The sequence below is a fragment of the Gallinula chloropus genome (genome assembly GCF_964237585.1).
Source record: "Gallinula chloropus genome assembly, chromosome: 1".
NCBI lineage: Eukaryota > Metazoa > Chordata > Aves > Gruiformes > Rallidae > Gallinula > Gallinula chloropus.
In genome coordinates, this window is record NC_140085.1 from 58555188 (window position 1) to 58570139 (window position 14952).

The following is a 14952-nucleotide window of genomic DNA, read 5'->3' on the forward strand; positions in this document are numbered from 1 at the left end:
AATCTAAACTTGTTCACCGCACAACAACCCTTGCAGGGTTAATCAGTTCTATGTCCTACATTGCATGAACATGCAAGCAATTGAAAACACAAACTGTGATAACTTATTGACAAGTATAAAATACTTTGACCAAAAAGACTCCCCATAACCAACTACTGCAACCATATATAATAGAACAAGTCAAATGCAGTTAAATGAAACTGTCGGTAATAAACGAGAACTCAAAGATTGATATTAATTGGCTTAAAAAGAAACAGCTCTCCATATACTCTCAATTTTTTTTTAAAATCAACTAGGTACATTATCTCCAATATTCAGCTAGTGTTTTTAAGCTTTCGCCTTTTTTTTGCCTGCTCCCCATCCTCCGCTGAGCTGCACTGGATGGTCTCGAAACGATATCCGTTCTTTATGAGATGGACCCAAACATGATTTTTCTGGAGGGCATATATTCTTTTCTAAACAATAAACAGACATGCAAAATTAGCAAAAAACCAAACAGAACTCCTTAAATTTCACTGCACCATATTATTTTTTAAATATGACAATATATATTGATATATCTAATTTGAGTGCTACTCAACTTTTTAAATATGTATTAGTGTTTTAAAAGTAATACAAGCATTTTCACAAAGTAGGACTTTTTAAAAAACAAACTCCTTATCAAAATAAACAGTAAACCAACTACACAAAATAACCATTTTTTTTTTAAAAAGCATCACTATCTGCTCATTCTGAACATATTCTAAACACATACAGAGATAAGCAATGCTTTTGACACAGAAACTAGCAATGTCATCCATCCTTCAAGTGGATGGAGAACTAGGTCAGAAGATATATCTAATTAACAAGTTACTGGTTTACAATATCCAAAAAAAAAAGGTGGGCTTTTTTTTATCAAAGCCCAAGAATGCTTAAATTTTGATGCTGTGTGCTGTCACCACAGATTTAAGCACACAGGGAAATACATTAAATCAATGCATTTTCATTGTTAGGCACACAGATGCTTCAGTAATTTAGATAATAGTTTCTATAAAATACTTAAGATGATCATTTAAATAAGATAACCAGTAGACCTGACCAAAGGTATGATGTTTATTTTACATAAAACAATGCTTTACAGGTGGAAATATCTTTCATCTGTAGGGAAAAAAGCATTTTTGGATGACCACTCAAACTTTGCAAGAGGATTACATGAAGCTTAGAGAATAGAAGTTTTTTATATATGCATAGAAATAAATAAATAAATAAACAAACAATCATATCATGCTATCTTAGGTCATCATTTTTTTTCCCAAACATCTTTTTGCCACCTATCAAAGGAAAATATTACTAAATACATATTTTTAGAATTTTTTCTGCACATGGCTATAAATGCTAAACAGTGAAAACTTCTTTGGTTTCTTATGGGTGCTTTTCTGTAGTCTGTTAGATCAGGAGCTGTCAGGAGCTTTTCCTAACATACAGTACCCCTTTTTATGAAGTTTTAAATTATTGCAAATGTATCTTACTAAATAGTTCTCTCCACAATCAAGACCTTTTCACTATTTTGAGCACGATCCCTGTTCAGTTTCTTATGGCTCTACAGATGTAGTCAATTGTTTGCTTTATTTTTTCTTAAAAATGTTTTTAAAAGTTTTTCTTAAAATGTGTATCTTACTCTAGGTCTACCTGATAAAGGTTTTAAATACTAACAGTGATACACAGTTTCCTGGCCTTTGCATCCTTTTATTTAATACCTGAAATTGTAGCAGGTATCTCTAGTGCAGAAATGCTTTTGTCAGAGGGCAAAGTTACTTAACGAAGCAGTAAACTTGCCTTTAATTCTTTTGACTTGGAACATTAACGTATTCACTGAGGGCTGAAACCCTCAAATTAGTAAATTAAGTGGTTAATTAGTGAAAATTCTAAATAAATCTAAAATGGTAATAATATTGCATCCTTTCTTTAATTTAAGAAGAGTTCCCTGAAGTTGCAGACATTGTTAAACAACAAAAAGAATTAAGACACTAGTATGATTTTTGTTAGAAAAGAGAGAGGTGGAGGTAGCTATTGCATGTTTAGACTGGAAAAGAAGTTTGGGGCCATATTATGCTTCAGGATGACTTTCCTATGCTCTCATCATCAAGGTTGTATCAACAATAAAGGTAAACTAGACATACTAGTTATTTATATATTACATGATTTTAACAGCAGTATAAATACAAATGCCAGAACAAAAATGCCATTATTTATAAATCTTAAAATTAGTTTATGTAAGTGATAATGTAGCAAAACAGGCAGTCCACCACACCCTAGTTGCCTAATCTAGATTACTTCTGGACTAACATTTCTCACTTGTTGATGAGCATGTCTGTACTGCTAAATATTATTTTCATAATGGTCTAGAAAAATCTGTAAATGTAGGTTTTCTGGCTCTCCACTTATACATATATTCAATTCACTGAAAAGGATAGAGTGTCTTTCCATTATTATGAAATGTATATTGTTATTATTATACCATACAAAAATCCCCAAAGACTTTCTGTAATTTGCTGCAAGAAACTTTTGAAAAGTATTCATAGATTTCTAATATATCCTTTTATTTTGGCAGAGTATCAGCCACATCTGTCATAGCATGAATTGTGCTTGTCTAAATTAGAGTCAAAAGTTCACAAATTTATTTTTTTAAATTTTTAATTGTAAGTGATTCATACATTGTTTACAGGGTAGTGTAGTCAAATGTTTTGTGAGTAAAATGTAATAACTTATTAATCTTGAGTGCATGTATGCTGACAAAACGTTTCAGATGTCTGTGGATAACATGGCTCAGGATTTGTAGAGCATCAGTAATAGAGCAGGATAACAGCCTGAAGATATTTTTGCAAAATCCCAGATACTCTGAAGGTGTAGACTCTGCTCCCTTGAATGTAGATGTAACAAACCACAGACTATCAGCCAAAGTCTGACAGTCATGACTCTCTTGTGTGTCCTCTAGTCTGAAGTGCTGGTTAGACTTCCCAGGGTCTGCTTTAAACTTTACAATAGCGACCTAGACAAACTGAATCAATGCATAGAATGCTCTGTATTCTTTCTTTCCATCATTCACATAGTTCTCAGCACTTTTAGCCAAATAAAATAAACCAAAATCATTGTAGGGAATGATCAGCTGATGTAGAATGAAATATCTGCAAGACAGATTTCTCGTAAATCACTACAAATCACCCCCTTTGTATGCTGCATCTTCCCATTTTTGAAATGGGCATAATTATGGTTGCCTTTTATTCTTTACTAAAGAGTACTAAGAGATGGGTATTACTATCAGCATTGCTGTTTCAGTTGCTGGTCTAACTGGGGTGATGAAAGGCAGAGCTGGCCATGGAGATCGAACAGCCTATTCCTTGAAGAACTCTTAGACACAGATGTGAGTCTGCTTAGTATATATGCATAGTCCAGTTTGCCTACTCCTATTCATATTATTCGTTATTCTCAGAAATCATATTTAGAGACTGCCAGTGGCTTAAATGTTAGTTAAGATTGAAAAATTGTGTCATAAAGCAAAGAAACACATCATTTACAATGAAGGTATAAGTCAAACACAAGAAAGATTTTTACTGCAGTTCTTTCTCCTGGAGTTTAACACAAGAACAGAAAGAATAAAAATATAGGAATGGAAACCATTGCAAACATAGGACTGACCTTATTAATCATACATATGACCACAAATTATTATGCTTATTTTTAATTCATGTCTTTTACTGTTTCAGTTAAAATCTAGGGATGAACACTCTTGTGGTGAAGCAAGAGCAGCCTTGTACTTAAATATAAAGTAAGTATCTAGGTAAAGTCTTACAATAAGTAAAAATGTTTCATATAAATTATAACTAAGATTTAGTTATGATGTTGTCTACTGTATTGACAACAGGTTTTCTAGTTCTACCTTGTAACAATAGGGTTTTTTTTCCCTTAAAAACTATTCAATAAAGACAGCTCCTTTAGCAAAGTGTTAGAATTTTGTCTAGATCAAAGGGATGAGAGAAGACAAGAGAGTCTGGTAAGGGATGACAGTGTCACTTTGAATTAAGAGACTGAAGCTAGAAATGTTCTTTAAAAATACAGCCTTGTTTTTCTAAAAAAAAAAAAAAAGGAAAAAAAAAAAGCCCCAAACCAGAATATAAAAACCCCAGCCCCTCCCCAAACATATTAAAATGGTAAGTAACTGAATCATTCTTGTATTTGTTTCACTTGTGTTTGTTGTCTTTACTTATATTTATTGTGCTTTATTACTTCTTCTTGGGCATAAATACATTTATACCTGCTCAGGGGAAGTTACACAATTTCACTGCTCTACGAGATTTTACATTTTAAGGAAAGGGGACAAAATAATAAAAATGGGGAGGATTCTTAGTTCAACAAACAGAAAAATAAAGATTCACCAAAATCCAATGATTGACAGCAAATGAAATCATTTGTCCTACCAAGCACACAGTTGAAGCAATGCAAGGTCAGATACTCAGATATTAGACTATTGAACATCTCTTTGAGACCCTTCAACTTTTCTTCAGGGTGTACTTTATTGGAAAGTCTTACTTTACACCTTGATATGTTTTTCTGAGAGAGCATATAGCTTTCTTTTACAGCATTGCTAATGATGTCAACAGTTTTTCCAGGAAGCCTGGTTTTGCAAAGCCTTTGTTTTTTCCTGAAACTGCGATGTCTCTAGCAAGTGAATGGTTCACGCATTAGCATACAGGAGTGAACAAAACTGCTGTTATCAGAACTTCCTGACTCATAAAATAAAATGTGATATTTGCAGTTATATTTTGCTGTAGATATAAAGAATTCTGTAAGGCATGTATGCCATTAATTTGCATACATGCACACAGAGGTATGCACGTGTGCATTTGTGATTTATGGATAATTGGAAGCACGATCTTAATACCTCATTTTAATGTTAAGCTCTGTGAATGTATTTGTAGGGGGCCATACCCAAAGGCAACAATAGAAAGATTCACATTGTTTCAAGCCTATATGTAAGCATCTTTACTAAATATAATTTAGAACTATTACATTGGTTATACTCTATACTGATATTTTTGACAACCATAATACTACTAATAATTTTTACCATTACTGGTACTAGAATTAAATAGAATCTGGCAAGTTTATTAAGCATAATTTGACATGATACACAGTTATTCTAATACTCACTCATATGGGAACAAAATCTTAGCCAAGAAAAGCAATTTAATTTCTCTTATCCCAAACAGGGCTTTGGAAGACAGGCTGTAACAGCTATTTACTGTACTTTCACTTAATTGTAATATTTGCCTATATGAAGCTCCAGTATAGTCTGAGAGATTTTCAGGTGACTGTATATATCAAATAACCATTTTTTTTTCCCCGAGCATGTGCTGAAAGCTTGTCTTGGGTTAAGTTAACATGCTCTATTTCTAAGCAGTCACTTTTCTGTTGTTTAATCTGTTTTCTGCTATTGATTTGTTCTGGTCTTTTTTGGTTAAAGCCTGGGTCTTTTAACAAATGTCAAGGTTTACATATCCTCTGTTTTGATAAGTAATGCAATATGTAAAATGCTTTGAATGAAATTCTTGGTGTCCAAGAAGAAAAGCTTTGTTAAACAGGTTATGATAGAAATTTTATGATGTATAGTAGACGTCATTGAGCGTTTATCGATCCACCTAACATTGTGTGTCTGGAGATATAATTTATTTCAAAGTCCTTACCATATTGTATTACTTAAGAGCAAATACAGCATAAGAAGGCATGGAGAAAAAACTTCAACATTTTAATGAAAGTGACCAGAACGAATCCTTAGTAGCAAAGCGTTTACATCAATTTAAGTTCTGGAAAGAAGCTGGGTTCAGCAGATCTATGAAATAGGTAAATGCTAAAATCCTGGAGAAGTTATTTTTTAATAATGGTTATATAAGTTGGATTTTTTTTTTTAAGTTGCATTATTTACAACAAAACAAAAATGTAATTATCATTTTGCAATTTTACATTGATGTTTTTGCATTTCACACTTACCTTTGAACAGAGACGTCTCAGGAGCATCTTACAAGAAATTTCACATATATGGAAATTTAAAGATAAAACATACCCATGATTAATTTTTTTTTGTTGTTGGTAAGCAAATGATTTTGTCTGTAAATCTCCTTAATTTTAAGTTGGTATCACTAGAGATGAATCTTAAAGTTTTATAGAAATAATGAACTCAAAACATCTTTGTTTATCAAACATTGAAGCTGTTCATTGTGCTGACAATTACATACTTGAATAATCTGAACTCTAAAACATGACTCAGTCACATGAAGGAATTCAGATAGATAAGCATTCACAAGTGAAATTTATAAACATTTATGAATTGCTATTCAACACACTTAAAATAAACAACATAATAAACATAATGCTCCAAATATGTTCCTGAAAAATACAGTAATTTCCTAACTACAAGCACCACTTGTTATTAAAGCCTAATGCTAGCTCCTTATCTATTTCCCCAATTTTGACCATTTAGGATGAAATTTTATATACCAAGTATCTGTCTTTGGCTAAAGTTTTCTAAAAGGTCAGTCACTTCTAAGAAAATATGTGAAATATTTATGTTGCCCTGTGCAGAGGGGACTTGAAGTCCGCCAAGTAACAGAGCTTTTCTTTTAGGATCTGTCCAAATTTGGACCCAGTATATACAAACTGAAGTTTCTACATGATCAGAGGAAAAGTTCTTGATTTTTTTGGCTATATTCCCTAAAATATCAGTCAGCATGGAAACGTGCTTTACCAAGATCTTACATGAAACTAAGCAAGACTATTCCTAAAAATAATGTTGAAGATCATGTGAGGTCAGGGAACTTAAGAGTCTGCTTGTTACATGCTCTCTGTGGCAGATGGAGCCTAGCTACAGGAACCACAGAGAGAATCAGAACCAAAGCTCCTGTAGAAATAAGGCTGAGAGAAGAGCCAGAGGTCTGGAATTATAACCTGAGAAAGAAATGAGACTGATTTGGAGTTACAGCTGACTTGGCAAACAAGTGACATAGCTGGTTCAAGAGACTAGAATTGCTGAAAAACAAACTGACACTGAGAGCAGAGAGAAACCACAGGGTGATGTGGACAAAGGGCACTGAGTGCGAATGAGGATGACAGATTAATTGGCACTAGATTTACATAATTAAAAGAAGTGAAAATACAGGTTATGATAAGAAAGGATATAGATTAAGATTCTGCACCCGAGAAGGTACACTAAATAGTACACTAAAAGTAAAATTTGGAGGGGATTTAAACAAGGAGATGATAAATCTCAAGAGTACTGGCAAGAATAGCTGGATACAAAAGGGAATAGAGAGAGAGGAAAAAGGTAATCAGAGAAGGAAGGATCTGTGGAGATAAACACAAGACTTGATGGCGTTTGTGGACAGGAAGCCTAGGAGTGGATGTGAGAAGAATTTTATGCTGGAATAAGAAGTTTTAGGAGAAGAAATAAGAATTGTTCATAGGAAAGAAAGGGTTAGAGAACACAAGTGTGGAAACAGCGATGAAAAAGAGACAAATCAGAAGGAAGAAAACAAAGAAAGAAAGATTGTAGTTAAAAAAAATTATAGACATATCTTTGCCAGCCAATGCAACAACTCTGTGGTAGCCCAACATTCATTACTGGGTATTTCTGTGCAATGACTTGAAAATTATTTCTGAAACAGCTTGAAGAATATCCCACAACAAAGGAAACCCTAAAATTGTTATTATTTAGTCATATCATACGGCAGAAATCCTTGTGGTGGGTCTAATGGTTTCGAAGTTCCAAGTGAGTATCTAAGTTACGTGTAAGTCAATGTCTCAGAACGGATTTTCTCCTTTTTTAAAAACCTGGTATTTCTTCAAAAAACACAAACAACTCCCTCTAAGAAACTCCCAACTCCACTAAGAGCCTATCACACTATAAAACTAAACACTTAAAATTTAGGAAATGACTCTGTGGACCCGTTATATGTAGTTCTTGAATAATTTTCATAATTCAAAACACAGATGATGAAATTACATGAGATAATTTACTCCCTAGCCTGCTAAACATAATGAAAGCAAGTTCAAAGTGCCTTTTAAAATCTGCATTTAAGTGACTTTCTAAATATTTAATCACACAATGGATTAAGAGGAATCTTGTAAAGTATCATTTTGTAGTCTGCTGAAAAAGATTGGGTATGTACTGTTTGATAGTTAACTAATGTTGGACCAGATGATTCTTGAAGTCCTTTCCAACCTGGTATTCTATGATTGTATGATAATAATTTCAAATGGTTAGGAAAGCAGTATCTTTCATCTGTGTTTAACAAATAGAAAAATGTTCTGATCCTACAGAATGTGTAAAATTTGCATGCATCAGTATTCATTCTCATTATGCAAAATTATACACAAGTACTTTCCTGGTTTAGACAAGCTCACCAGTAGTTGAATTTTTAAAACACGTGGGCATGGAAATGGCATTACACTGATGTCCTACATGCTTGTTTCCTTACATTTTAAAAACATGTAAGTTATTTGTATTGCATACTGCAAGAACAGGGGAATACTCAGATGTTATATATGTGAATAGAAAAAACTCCAACCTGGTAAAAAATTTGAAGTTTCTTGCATCTATCATACTGAAATCTGTTTTACTGGCTTTGAAGCCAGGATTTTACCTCAGAAATTCTCTCTTACCCAGATGATTTTTTGTGCATTTTTGAAAGAAGCGTTCTTCTCCAGAAAATAATATTATAATAAATAGGTCTCTACACCCATGAATGGTGACACCTATGTAGATTTAGTTCACTTCAAACCCAGGGTTTATATCTATTCTGGAAAGAAATGTATGGTGCATAACTGATTTTTCCTGGTTTCATCATTATAAACTGCTTGAATGTTAATAATGTTCCTTGAAGGATTACTGCACTTCCATTGTTACATAATACATGTCCTCAGTTAAGATAAAAAAATCAGTTAGTGAATTTAAGAAACTGAAAGAATGAGTCAGACCTACATTCATACCAACTACTTTGTTTTCTGAATTAATTATTCCACTGTTTGACACATCCCTCAATTTTGTTACCACACTGTAACTAGTTTGTTATTGGCATTGCTGTACCAGTGTGTATATATCCACCTGTAACATCACTCCTTTGTTGACACAGCAGCTTCCAAATAGTTTATCCAGTTCACAAATGAGGAGGATGCCCCATCCCTTTCCAAGCAGTTAAACATAATGATGCTCTCATCCTTTCATCACTAGATACACAAAGATAATACAAAGATTGTATATATAATGATTATTATTTCTGCAGATAGGAAAATTGATGTGTATAGATTCAAAATTACATTCTTAATATCAATTAAAATGCTAGTGACAGAACTGGGAAAAACAGAACTCTTGAATCTGCAGTCAAATATTTTCTCTTGTTGTATCATATCAATGCTATACATTTGCCATAGACAGAAAAGAAGGTTTTAGTATCTAAGTCTCCACATAAACAAGATCTATTGCGCTGTGTATTTTCACATAAAAGGGCCTTAAGTAGAGTTCAGTGTACTGAAGAATGCTTAAATATGCAATGAAGCACACTGCACTGATTTCTTAATTTCTACTAGTGATTTTTTCACTGATTATTTAGAAGAAAGCATGACCGCCAGATGAAAGATTTGAATGTGACAGAATATTATGAGCTTTATCTATCTGCACTGTAAGGTTGCAGGATATGATTGAGCTCTGGTTTGGAAGTCATTAAAGAACTTCAAATTCATAAGGAGTCATGCCACTTCTAAATCAACCCATCCTTGCATAGCTTTTTGCTTAGGGCTACCAGAATGAGGTTATTTTGCATATTTTAGTCTATAATACAGGTTTAACTATCTTCTGTTTTTCTCTGGCCATGTAAATATATGCTATGCTTTCAAGTATGGTGGATTGACAGCTTTTTTTCTTGAGGTGTATTTTGTATTCTGGTAAGATATATGGAGGGATCTGTGTAGAAAGAAACCAACCCAACTCTGTTGAAAGCATGTTCACAACAATATTCATGCTTTTTTAGTAGGCATCAAAGCTTGGTAAATTTTAATTACTTCAGAATTGTAGAATCCTTTCTCATGCATTTTATGCTTTCATTTTCTGAGCACAAAAATATTAATAGTACATAATCGTGTCACTGTCTTTTACAGGACAAAGTGTCTGCACTAACATTCATGTGGTCGTATAACCAGATGTAACTTACAGAAGAGTCAGTTTTATTCCTAAAATTGTGGTAGAAGCTACAATTTCAAAGGTAAATTGGGATGAGCATTTGGCTGACAATAAGAAGTAATTTGTACTTTAAATATCCTCTATAAATTGACAACATGTCTACAAATTTTGAAGGAGAAAATATAAATTTTACCATTATCTTCTAGGGAAACACTAAGCAGGTAAATGCTGAAAAACTGAAGGCATTACTAAGTACCTCAAGATATGATCCCATATTTCTAAGATATTTCTCACTCAGTTTCTATAACATGGAGAACTTCTAATTCCGACTGTGAAAGGAAAAAAAAAAGAACAAAAGACCACCAGAAACCCTTTAGTAAGATATGAGTGAAGGCATGAAGAGAGAGCTTAAAAATGAGATGTTTACTGCACACAGGGAGTTTACAAATGCCAAATGAAAGACAGCAGTTATGGAGCTACAATACATAGACAATATCAACGGTAAGGAGAAAAAGGATCAGGAAATTCAGAATTTTTTAAAGAAGTGAAGCTGTACCATACATTGGTTAAAAACAAAGTTGAAGATTTTCTAAGGACTCTCATTATTAAAAGAAAGGAAGGCAACAATTCATGGTGGGGGTGTTGTCAAGAGGAAAAATAAGAACTGGGAGAAAGATGTAAAGAGAAAAGTGAAATTAAAGCTATTGGGTTGGGTTGTGGGTTTATTTTATTTATTTATTTTTATTTAATTTTGAAGTCTTTCCATTGTAAGAAAGGCATTATTAAACTTTATTACTTTAATCTCACTGATTAACAGAATGGTAAATTTTGAATTTATCTAAGAAATAAAATTGATCAATGTTCTGTAGTGGAGACAGTATATATGAGCCATATATATGAGTCTGATTTTTTTATTTTTATTTTTTCCTAGAAAGCAGCATTTTACTGCTATCAGTGGCTCCCTGAAAAAAGAATATTGAAGAGAACAATTAAGAATTCTTGGCAGTATTTTAAATAACAGAGGCTTATCACTTACAAATTTTTGGGCTTCTGGAAAGCCATGTCACAAGTCAAGAAGCACAATAAAAATAAAGTTCATGATTTGTAGAGAAAATGGATGCTTATCTAAAGGTCCAATATTGGTTGGCCAGAACAAGATTAGGATGATTGAATGGAGATGATGATTGTCATAGCCTACTCAGAAATGGGACATTAATATAAAAAAAATTGTCTAGCTAGATACAAAAAATAATTAATTCTTAATTCTTGCAAAGGATTTCTATGTTCATCTTGCAACTTAGTATTGAATACACTACCAGTGTTCAAGAAAGTATTTAAAAAAATATTACCAGCAATTCACACCAATATTTCATAGAATCATAGAATTGTAGGGGTTGGAAGGGACCTCAAGAGATCATTGGGTCCAACGCCCCTGCCAAAGCAGCTCCCTAGGACATATCAGTCAGATAGGCGTCCAGACGGGTCTTGAATATCTCCAGAGATGGAGACTCCACCACTTCCCTGGGCAGCCTATTCCAGTGCTCTGTCACCCTCACTGTGAAAAAGTTCTTCCGCATGTTGGTGCGGCATGTTGGTGAGTCAATAAAAATACTGAAGTGTAGGATTGATACTCTTGTGTAACTCTGACTGTAGGCCACTAACCATCAGGGCTCATGTATATGTATTACAGAGAAATTGTATATCAGGGAAAAGTATCTTTTTTCTATCCATTTTACAAAAGCAAGGTAAGTTTATGTGAAACTGAAAGTCAGAAAACATAACCAGCAAAAGGTCATTTTAATACACTTACATTTTCAATTTACTGGCACAAGGTACCACAGAGATTAAGATCTCAGCACTGGTCGGACAAGATACCCCACCCAACAACCCACCTCAAAGAAACATCTCAAGAAATAAAAAAGAAAAGGTAATTACCAGGGAGCATAAAGAAATAACTATGATTTCTTGAAGGAATATAAACTAGTATGTTTATAAAACATACTGGTCATCAATAGAAACGAAGTCCTACAATAGTTGGGTAACTAATTAGTCTGACTGAACAACTGTTACTTTTTCCTTAGGTTATATAAAAATATATTTACTTTTTAAAAAATACTGTGTGAATTTAACCCGCAGTCAATTTTCCCTTTGAACATATAACATGGCAACATGTGAAATATTTTAAGTACACTAATGTTGTCCTTAAACGAAGATATACTATGTCCAGAGCATCTCTTTTATTTCTTAATTCATTCTGTTGTGTCAAGAAACAGAATTAAGTTAGTTTAGGAATAATCTACCCCATCCAAGTTTTTCAAGAGAGGAAAAAATAAAAGAAAGTAAATTTGGTTTAAAATTCTTTGACCAGGATTTCTAAGAACCTAACTTTGGAAAATAAGATATAGAAAAAGTACATAAAATGTGTCCATTTCCCCAAAATATTTCTGGAAATCTTGTCTTTTCTAAAAAACCACTGAATTAAAGGACTATTTTAAAGTATTATATATTTGTCTTACAAAAACAGGATTGTTCAGATGCAGTCATACCCCTGCAGCATATAAAACACATTCAACCTCAGTATCATAAATATTTGAGTCTTTTTTTGAGTAAATAAATGTAAAAATATTTTATCCTGAATTTTTAGACCTAATTTTTCAGCCTGAAGAATTTGAACAATTTATTGATGCAATTAATGAATTACAAATTGTATAGAAGAAACTTGTGATACCCCCCAAACAGTATTTCTGAGATATGCTAATATCTCTCAGTTGTATGGCATAGTTTGACGAAGACTTCCTAGCAATTATTAAAAAGAATTCTGAAGGACAATCAGAATTATGGATGTTGCAATGTGAATTTAGTAACATTTTATTAACTAAACCTTGTAAAATCATTGAGGTTGAGTTCTCCTGAAAACATGATACAAGAAGTTGACTTAACAATTAAATCAAATGGGAACACCTCTAACGTCACAGAACTTTTTCTAAGCTCTTCTGTAATGCATGTGAAGACTAACTCAAAGAGAATACATCTACTAAATCACTAAAGTAATTTTGAGGCTTCTTCATGAAATACTTTAGAAAGCAGGACCGAGAGACACTATACAACAACAAAGTATTTTATAATAAATAAATTATAAATAAAGGCAAATTTCTAATGTTTTAAGTTAAGGATACCACAGGACTAATAACTTGATGACTGAAAAGCAAAAGTATTTGGCAAAGAACTCATATAATAAATATGTCTATGTACTGTGTATAAATTGTACAAAGATAATAGTAGTGTCTGGGTTTATATATAACATGCATTATCATTTAATGTATCATCACTGTTTAATCTCTCATATCCATTGTGGAAAAATTTATATATAGATCCACATGCAGAAGCATATATTGAAAGACAGAGGACATGAGCATTTTTCCTGTAGTTCCTGGACTACTGAAGGGAGAATGAATATGTAATTATGCTGCAGTAGATATGTATTTTATGAAAATGCATATATATTACCTGACACTGTAAACTGTCTGTGTCTCTCACAGACGCAACTCTGCCAGATGATTTTTCTTTCCTGCTCCTTTCCTAGTCTCTCCTTTTTGAAGGTATAATACAATGACACTTCCAAGCTCCTAACATGGGTAAGTTCTACATGCCCATCTTCATCAAAAGATCTTATTCTTATTTATTTTTCTGGATGGCAGTGATACATTAATATGAATGCAGTGCATACAAGTTAATTCAGTTATTCACTATATGCATACATTCTATGCTGAATGTATGGATGCAATAATATTGCCGTTGAGATCACTGGCATAGACTTGTCTTACCTAAATTCAGGACCCTAGCAGTTAGGAATCTCATCTAATTTAAATGGTGGGCCTTTATAACAAGCCAATAGAAAGAAAGGGGAAAACTCAGGACTGAATTCATTGTTTTCTAAGATGGCAGGCAGATAAAGAATTGTATTCTTTCTCCACGGATGCAATTAACTTAGACTAGGATGATAAATTTTATCTAATCTAATTTTAGGAATGTAAATCAAGTGAATTAGCAGAGACAAATTGTAATCACTGTTATTTTTGCCTGTGGTGGAATAATATAATGTAAATAAATCTTTATTCCAAAGCTTTTACAATGTATGCCAGAAAAATAGATATATCAAGATGTTTTACATGTTTTCATTGAATTTTAGTTTGTTTTTTATGAAAACTGAAAAGTCAGCATATATGAAAACATGATCAAAAAATCAAATCCAGCAGCAACATATAATTTATGAAATAACCTGATAACCATTAGACATAAAGCATTTCAAGAAACTTCCCTACTTAAACAGTTTTAGAAACTTCAAAATTTTGCCAGTTATTTAATACTATTTATATTTTCTGCAATGTACATTTTTGGGTGTTTGCAGTTTTATTTATATGGAAAAGACATTGGACACAAATAACAAAATATAGTATGTAATATTAGAAATATTTTAACATTTTCTTCAATTACATTACAGAAAATAAAACATCAAACTTAAAATACTACCATTTTGTGACTTTGAAGTATTGTTTTTTTCATTTTATATATATCCTTTTGTTTATTTGTAAGATACCACAGTGTAAAAATTTAAGGCTTTGAAAGGATCCTCTGCCACTGAACTACAGCAAGTTCAGTAGGGTGCATATACTACAGCATAGTTGGTAATCAACATGACAAATTTGTGGCTTGATTAGGATATGTATTCTGGTTAACAGTTAAGAAAA

General features: G+C 32.7%; 1 protein-coding gene across 1 annotated transcript in view; it reads right to left on the reverse strand.

The window, feature by feature from the left end:
* Window positions 1–327: 327 nt before the first annotated feature.
* The window catches only part of LRRIQ1 (leucine rich repeats and IQ motif containing 1), a gene marked incomplete at both ends in the record, with an annotated part of 104665 nt that continues 90040 nt past the window's right edge, over window positions 328–14952 (reverse strand). Inside the window, one exon of the mRNA XM_084268803.1 lies at window positions 328–455. Coding sequence (XP_084124929.1) covers window positions 328–455 — 128 coding nt within the window. The remainder of the gene's footprint in view (window positions 456–14952) is intronic.